The sequence below is a fragment of the Trachurus japonicus genome, chromosome 6, assembly GCF_045865225.1.
Source record: "Trachurus japonicus isolate A0001 chromosome 6, Traja_1.0".
NCBI classification, from domain to species: Eukaryota; Metazoa; Chordata; class Actinopteri; order Carangiformes; family Carangidae; genus Trachurus; species Trachurus japonicus.
This window is the reverse complement of record NC_140912.1, coordinates 29,567,598-29,576,891: the sequence shown is the minus strand read 5'-3', so window position 1 is coordinate 29,576,891 and position 9,294 is coordinate 29,567,598. Positions and strand designations below refer to the sequence as shown.

General features: G+C 42.3%; 1 protein-coding gene across 2 annotated transcripts in view; it reads left to right on the top strand.

The window, feature by feature from the left end:
* met (MET proto-oncogene, receptor tyrosine kinase) overlaps nt 1–9,294 on the top strand; it is a 125,795-nt gene that overhangs the window by 95,161 nt on the left and 21,340 nt on the right. For both annotated transcript variants that reach the window (XM_085780166.1, XM_085780168.1), the window contains exons 13-14: nt 2,778–2,927; nt 8,804–8,957. In XM_085780166.1, coding sequence (XP_085636292.1) covers nt 2,778–2,927; nt 8,804–8,957 — 304 coding nt within the window. The remainder of the gene's footprint in view (nt 1–2,777; nt 2,928–8,803; nt 8,958–9,294) is intronic.

Below are 9,294 nucleotides of genomic sequence, written 5' to 3'. Positions count from 1 at the left end.
AAGGACAGATGGAAGGAAGGAAGAAAGGACAGATGAAGGAAGGAAGGACAGATGGAAGGAAGGAAGAAAGGACAGATGAAGGAAGGAAGGAAGGAAGGACAGATGAAAGGATGGAAGAAAGGACAGATGAAAGGATGGAAGAAAGGACAGATGGAAGGAAGGAAGGAAGGACAGATGAAGGAAGGAAGGACAGATGAAGGAAGGAATGACAGATGGAAGGAAGGAAGAAAGGACAGATGAAAGGATGGAAGAAAGGACAGATGGAAGGAAGGAAGAAAGGACAGATGAAAGGATGGAAGAAAGGACAGATGAAGGAAGGAAGGACAGATGAAGGAAGGAAGAAAGGACAGATGAAGGAAGGAAGGACAGATGGAAGGAAGGAAGAAAGGACAGATGAAGGAAGGAAGGACAGATGAAGGAAGGAAGAAAGGACAGATGAAGGAAGGAAGAAAGGACAGATGAAGGAAGGAAGGAAGGACAGATGAAGGAAGGAAGAAAGGATAGAAGGAGGGAACATTTACCCTAACAGCTGAACTTAGATCTGAGGGAGGAAGGAAGGACCCGGGAGGACAACAGGAAGGTTAAAGAGTCTGTATCTCCTGGTGCACGTTGCCTGTTTAAGGGTTAACCCTTAAATGATAGAGTTAGAGTTAGATGTGTTAGAGTTGATGTGTATTGATATGGGTATAGTTAGGTATACCAATAGTTAGTGATACCACCATAATTGTAAAGTTACAATTATTTGTGTACCGTGGACTGTCAAGCTATTAAAAACTGTAGCCTTTGGCCCACATCCACTGTGTTTGTCATTAAGTGATATAAATGCTTAAACACAGGCATTATGGGCACTGACACACATTTTGCATGAACTGTTCGTCCAGACAACAGGTGATCTCTGGCACGTGTGAGTATCTGTACATAAATGTGTGTATGTGCAGATCTGCATCACAGTATGTGAATGTGCTGTACATTTACTGTATAAGTGAATGTACAGCATATTTGAAGTGTAACATATTTTGTTCTATTGGTGCCATATGTATGAACACCAAAATCCAGCCAAAGCCAGAAAATTAACAGACAAGCCAAAAATGTCTTGAGTGAGGCATAAGGGTTAAGAAAACATGCTGCCAAGCAGCACAAATACATTTGATCAGGCGTGTTTAGATGCCAGTAGAGCCAGGAGCAACAGCTGCATAAAAACATTAGCGCAGCTACGTAACTGACATATAAAGTAACAAATAAAATTGGTTCTCAGCTGGTTCACAAGTTGAACTGACTGGTTAACGGAGTCAGTGGTGTGTAAGGTCTCTACAAAGTAAGTTGAACCTGAATGTGTGTTAAGTGGTCCACAGGAAGACAGAAAAATCAGACAGTGTGTATATGTGGACCCCACCAATCACAAAAACATGACAAGTCCCCAGGAAGTTGTTCCTGGTCAGGTGAGGGACTCTACTTCTTCTGATTGACAATTTGAAGTGACATCTGTGTTTCTGGCTGTTCCAGTATATTGCTTGATTTTTTTCAGTGCTGTAGAACCTTCAGAAAGGGTGGTCCCCAGATTGCACGTCCACGTCTTGTGTCCCTACAATGGCATATAGACAAGGCTGTGTGTGTGTGTGTGTGTGTGTGTGTGTGTGTGTGTGAGAGAGCAGGAACAGGTGCGAGCCTCCACTCTGTGTCAAATTGGAAAATCCCGAGCTGTCACGCAAGGAATGTGATCATTCTCTTTATTGCCTTCTGCTGCACTCAAACAAGTGTGTTTATGTGCGTGTCTCTCAGTGTGTGTGTGTGTGTGTGTCTCTCAGTGTGTGTGTGTGTGTAAATGTGTGTGTGAGAGAGAGAAAATGAACGAGCAGCAGAGTCGACAAAGGAGCGAGAGAAGGAACCAAACGGAGCAGAATCAGTCTGTGTTGTTCTTTCACAGATTCCCGTCAAACTAAAAACACTCACTAACTCAATTACACACACACGCACACACAGACACACACACAGATGCATTCATGTGGACAATAGCTGTGTGTGTATGTGTGTGTATGTGTATGTGTGTGTATGTGTATGTGCGTGTGTGTGTGTCTCATCTCCCTGTTGTTCGACCCACTGAGGCTCACGAGACCAGAATAAGTCACTTTGTCTTCGTGTCTCCTGACTCACCATGAGGACGCTCTTTTCTTCCTCCTCGACAAGTTTTTCGGACTTTTCCCACTTTTTATTATTTTGTCTCTAAATAAAAACGATGACGTCGCCGCTCAGATATGATTCACATTCCTCTCGCTGCCCTTATAAGTCCTGAAAATAAAATAAAAAATAAAGAATCTGACTGAGCAAGTACCACGATTCTCTGTATGTGTGTGTGTGTAAAGTGTGAACGTAGTGTAGTGCAGCTCACAGTGCTCTGCTTTGTCTCCTCTGCAGCTTCAACTTGTCTTTCTGTAAATGATTTTGCTTCAGGGCCCAAACGTTATTCCCAGCTGCTCCGTGACGGGATAAACTAAACTCGCCCTCTGTTTTTTTTTGTTTTTTTTTTGAGGGAGTAATTTGATAGACGACAACAAATAACAAAGAGGCCAGTGTCGCGGTTTATTGTTTACTGAATGTGCACGTCACAAAAAGTACAGTACATGCATAATGACCCGCTGCTGCAGAAGAAAGAAGAAAGATGCTTTTAGTTGAATTTATTTTAGCTTCCTGGTTTTGTAATAAGTAGCAGTGATCTTTGACTTCTCGTATCGTCTTTTTTCACCCTCCTCCTCCTCCTCCTCCTCGTCTGTCCACCGCAGGGCGATCGGATGGACCGGGAGGCGATGAAGTGTCAGGTTCTGACCGTGTCCAACCACAGCTGTGAGACTCTGACCCTGGTGGGAAACACGCTGGAGTGCACCGTTCCCACCGAGCTGCAGGCCGCCACGGCCAAGGAGCTGCAGGTGGAGGTGAGATACAAACACCTGCACATACACACACACACACATTTGCATGTGCATTTTTTGCAGTTAAAGGGATAGTTCAACATTTTGGCAAATTGGCCCATTGCCATAACCCCTATAGTCATAGCAGTAGGTTCGTTACCTTTAATTGTCGGTGCAAGCTATTTTTATAACGGCGGAGCAGAGCCGTGAGCTGCTCAGAGCTACGCTACGGAGGCTCATGGGATTTCTTGGTTTCCCTCATCAAACTCATCAAATATAGCCTAGAAATCTAGACACACCCTAACGGCAGCAAAAATATTTGCTCCGTAGGTGGGTCTAGAAACGAGCCATAGGAACTTTTTGAGTCTCGAACACCGTTTGTGTTCACCAATCACAGCGCTCTATCTGTTTAGAGAGTCGTTGGACGGGCTTAACGCGATGACGACATACATTTTAATTGGCTTGTCAGGCTAACGTCATCCTGCTCTTTGCTCTGATCGGTCGTAGCGCTACCCTATTGCGTGCAGAGGCAGTTTGAAAGACAGCCTTCATCCCGCCCCCTGGATTGAGTCGAGGTCTACCGGTCGTTGCCAGACTAGACATGTTAATGATATAGTCTGGATGGTCAGGCTACATCAAATACACAATCCAACAACTCCAAAACGCTCTGGTGGACAAGTTGTGACCTGCACATTCACCACGCTATAAGATAATAACAGAACGTTACCAGACAGAGTTGTTTTAGAGGGAAATGCAGGGACTGGTTGCTGAAAAACTGTCCCTGAAGGCAACGTGCATCAGCGGTTTTTGCATGAATTTACCTCTAAAACAACTCTTGTGTTATTATCTCATAGCGTGGTGAATGTGCAGGTCACAACTTGTCCACCAGAGCGTTTTGGAGTTGTTGGATTGTGTATTTGATGAGTTTGATGAGGGAAACCAAGAAATCCCATTAGCCTCCGTAGCATAGCTCTGAGCAGCTCACGGCTCTGCTCCGCCGTTCTAAAAATAGCTTGCAACAACAATTAAAGGTAACGAATCTACTGCTAAAACTACAGTATAGGGATTATGGCAATGGGCCAATTTGCCAAAATGTTGAACTATCCCTTTAAGGTGGAAATGTTGTTTGTGAAGGTTTTTAAGGCACACAGAGAAGTGTGATTCAACATGCAGTTAAAACTCTGAGCTGCTTGTTTTTCTTCTTCATAAAATATATTAACATGATTTTATAACATAAAAACAAACAGAGCTCTGCCCTAATGTCACATGTAGAGGTATTTACCCTGGACTAGTGCAGCGCTGGTGTTCAGGCTGTCGTGCAAAGAGATCCATAAACAGCAGAGTCAGAGGACAGGTGTGGAGCACAGTAAATACACCTGTGCACATGTGTGCGCATGCTCTCACACACACATGCACACACACACACCACCTCTTTGTCATCTGTGTGACAGTTGGTCAACAAAAACAGCTTCTTTATTGTTAATCAAGAGAGCCTTGTTTTGTTTTTTTATAGTGACACCCAGCAGTTACACATCCACACCCAACCACACACACACACACACACACACACACGAGTCATAAATCTTGAATGTGTGTTTGAAGCAGTTTAGGGATGACCGTGCAGGATGTGTGTGTATGTATGTGTGTTAAACTGTTGATTAAATTTCATTAGCAAGGTGAAGAACTGGCTCATTGTCCCTCTGAGACACAGGAGTAAATTAACCAAACATAAAAGTAACTTAATTAAACCAAAATTTAAAAAAAAAAAACTTCATCCAATAGAAATTAGCTTGTTGCAATTTATATGGAAATGTCCCCTCTGTTTATATTATGAGGCTCTCAGAAGGAATTTGAGTAATAAAAGGATTCATATTGTATCACAGCACCTGCTTCTGAGGAGGAAGAGGCCGACTCACCACATAGCAATAACACGACACACCGCGATGAGAGATGAACCAAGTATTTGCCAAATCTAGGTACTTTCTGACTGGTTATGATCAGTTTTTTGTATTTATTTATCATTTTCATTCCCTGTTTTTGATTAAAATGATCCACAGGTTGTCAATTGATAGTTCAAAAACACAATTTAAGTAAAGACAGTTGAGTACTATGGCGCCGTAACAGGATCGTTTTTTCCTGCCATCGGCCATGTTGAACTCTTCATTCATGCGCTCGGGGGACGTTCATGGAAAACACCACATTCCTGCAGCGTTCCAGATCATTTACAGGAAACTTCAATAACTCTCCTGTCCTAATGCAGTCGCTTATAAAAAAAACAAAAAAAAAACATGCAGCTCAGGGAGAGTTTATTACAGCAGGCGCTGAGTGAGAGGGCTCGCCATCCAGCTGTCTTGTCACTTGAATGTAAGTCAAGCATCCTCTTGAGTCGTGAGAAGACCGAGGACGTGCGGCACAAAGTCAAGTCTCATGTTAAAGATGGAGCCGCTCAAGTGGATGTAAATGTTTTGGTTTCCCTCCTGTGACGTCCGTCAGACTTAGAGACTGTGAAGAGAAGACATCAGTCATTATAAGAAAGTGGATAGTACCGATCTCAAGCGGTTTAACCTCCCACCTTGTTGCGCTACATTAGCCTACTAACATTAGCAACAGCTGTGTATACTGTAGCCTAATCGCCAATTATGAGTTCAAAATTAAACTTTATATTTTTCTCGTCCAGAGCCGTATGGAAAGCAACGGCAACCTTAACTGAATAGGTGTAGGAACTAGTGTCACATTGCACACGTTAGTTTTGCTATAGCCTAGCTAACATTAGCATTAACCGCTGTAAAGTCACCAGTCTGGAAGAAACATTGTGAATTCAGCATCAAACTTTATTCCTTTATTCATCCAGAGCCGTATGGAAAGCAATGCTAACTTAAACTCTTGTCTGTTGCATCTTATCTTGATGGTGAAGTTAGCATGCTAACCAGCTAGCCCTTGCCCAGTGGTGTCAAACCATGGATGTTTAATGGCTACATCCATGTGTCAAACTCATTTTAGTTCAGGGGCCACAAACAGCGCAATTGATCTCAAGATATAACCTATAAAAAGAACTTAAAGAAAGAAAATTTCCCTTTGTTTTCCCTTTGTTTTAGTGTAAGAAGTGTTGTGAGTTTGGTATCAAACTTTATTCGTTTACTCACTGTTTCCATTGGTAAAAAGCAACGCCATCTTAACTCTTAGCATGCTAACCAGCTGCTCTAGAGTAGTGAAAAAAATTTGTTTGGCTACTCTTTATTTGTACTTTTTTCAGCTTTTTCATTTGCAGCTGTTAAAGCAGAAGTAAGTGATATATTTGTGTTAATATAAGTCTTAAATAGTTATATCTTCCGACAGCAAACACTTACATACAGTAGAGTGTTTGGACTGAAACACGGGTCTCTCAGTCCCTCTGCTCTGCTCTGAGCCGAAGAGAAAACATTTATCGTATCCTACAGTTTTTATCCAATGAGGAGAGAGAACGGCATGCAGGGCTGTGTGTGCAGCCAAGGGACGCCGTGAATGTGGCGACGTAGGGACGAGGACTGTTATGGTGCGTTCAATGAAACTCGTATTTTTCCCACCGTGAAGTGGTACCAGTTCGATCTGGTACGAGTTCACCGGTCGGAAGTTACGAGTGGCCGTTATAGTGACTTTCACCGGTAAAAAAGGTCAGAAAAACACGAGTGGGTTGCCTGGAACGCTACAAGGTCGTAAGTTGTGACTTGAAGCTGTAATTTACGATTTCAAAAGCCTGCCTGGAACGCAGCATTAGCGAAAACGACCGGACCACTTACTTCTGCTTTAAGTCTTCTAGAAGACCAGTCAGAATATTAAATTGTGAGTTCAAAATCCAACTTTATTTTAGAGCTGTATGGAAAGCATTTTTTCTATCACGTATTTTTCTTCCATCTTCCTGTCAATCTAACCATTCAGCATCTTACTAAGTTGTATTTTGGAAATACAAACAAACTAAAAACCTTTTAACAGGTTTCCAAGTCTATTTTCGTGTTTGGTGTATTTTGATTCTTTCACATCTTAAACACATGTCGGCACATTTCCAGCTGCTAAATTACAGTTGATGGCGGGAAATGTTTTTGTGGCCCTAGATCAGATTTTGTTGTCAAAGAACAAGTTTAAGGGGAAGCATTTTAGTAAGATATCCAAAAATAAATATATACTAAACCCCATCATGGAAGAGGTTGAAGACTTGATGTTTTATTTATTTAAAAGATAGCCAAATCTTTAACTTTTCCTGGTCAAAATCTCATACGTGCAAGATTTTTGCTACTTTTAAACCATAATGCAAAAAAACTGCAAGTCACATCCTGGTTTTCTCTTGACATTTAGCATCTTTATCTGCAATATGCAACCCTCCAAACATCAACAACAGGTAATAAGAGGGGTTGATAAAAAATATATGATGCAGGCTAATATGAAACGCTGAGCCTCAGACGTCCTCTTAAAGATAATATCCAGCGGTCGCCCCCTCTGGCAAAACACCGGCGTGCTCCAGACCAGACGCTATCGGCCTCATCACTGTTGACTTGTGAACCGGCCTTCAGAAGAAAAGCTTTTATCTCTGGGGAGGGTCAGCCAATATCCCTTAGCTCTATGAACCTCCACACACACACACACACACATTCATATATCTTCTACCTCCAGACATGCCCACATTGTCTCAAATACACACACACACAAACACACACATCATCCCATCTGCAGCAGTAGAAACCTCATTTCCACTAAACCTAATAATGGCACAAGCAATATCACTGATGTAATCTGCCTCCAGACTGTGGCAACAGACTGATGCATGTGTGTGTGTATGTCTGTGTGTGTCTGTGTGTGTGTGTGTGTGTGTGTGTGTGTGTGTGTGTGTGTGTGTGTGTGTGTGTGTGTGTGTCTGTGTGTGTGCATGTGGTTGTGTGTGTGCATGCTGATTGCATACCATATGTCTGAATGCCAGCTCCATAGCTTTTAAATGCTTATGTGTACACCATATCTGCCATGCATGACATACTGCATGTGTCATGTGCAGCGAGCTGATGATTGCTCATGTAGCTTCATCTGCCTGCGCACACACACACACACACACACACACACACACACACACAGACGACAGCAGCGGCACCTTTTGTTCCCAGACAGTGCTGCAATTTACAATTTAAAAAAAACAGTTTTAACTTAAATGAAGTCGTCATGATTAATTAGCTGCACAGTCGGCGGCTGCCTGACGTCTGCAGCCCACAGACATCACACACAAACACTCTCACACTTGCGGACAATGGGCGATATTGTTCACGCAGTCGAGTGTAGGGTGTGTTTGTGTCCACTGATGTGTGCAGCAGCTTTTCATTGACATTCTTGTTATGTTTATGAACTATTTATCCTATTTATTAACTGTAATTTCAACCTCTGTGCTGCTGTTTTTATTTATGTCCAGAGATTTAAGTCAGAGTGACTTTTTAAAGGGAATTTCTCACAATTAAAGCAGAAACTCTTATTATAATGTGCATATTTCTATTTATTCTTTAGGTTTTTTGTTTTTTTAAGTCTATTTTTAAATGTAAATTTCCCTGGAAGCTGCTGGGCCCGAGACAACAACAACTAAACTGAACCGAACTGAGCTCTGTACATTATCATCATGACACTTCATGCACATCTACTGTAGAAGTGGAGTTACAGCAAAGTTAAACCAACTTGTGCAGCTGTTTTCTTTACCCTTATTCTCCCATAACATGGTCTAATTTTACTGCATTAACTTCAGAGTGACCAAACAAAATGTAATACATTATTAAAGCTCAAAGTGGGAAGTGTTTGCAGGAAAAGTTTGACCACTGACCTCTCTAATAAGAAAGAAAGGTTGTCCAGTATTAATTGGTGCTAACATCTGACTCCACCTCCTCCACCTGTTCCAGTGGCGTCAGGCCGACTCCATCAGACACCTGGGGAAGGTGACGCTGGCTCAGGAGCAGGACTACACCGGCCTCATCGTGGGCTGCGTGTGCGTCAGTCTGCTGCTGCTGCTGCTGGGAAGTCTGCTCATGTGGAGGAGGAACAAACACATCGACGGTAAGGTCACCACAACATCAACGAGCCGGGTCGCCCAAAGGCTCAAAGGTCAAGACGGTGCAGACACCAAAGTAGAGCTGGTTATACAGTACTTGGTTTATTCAATCTGAGAGGATGTAAATGCAAATTCTGCAGGAAAATGTGAAAAATATCAAGTGTAACTTTAAATTCGTGAAATATTTGAAGTTTTAAAGATGCAAATGATTAAAATGGAGACCTACAGAAAGAAAAAGATATGATCTTATGTGTTCGTGTATAAAGTGTGCAGCATATCAGCTTTAAAGGGATAGTTCAACATTTTGGCAAATTGGCCCATTGCCATAATCCCTATAGCCAA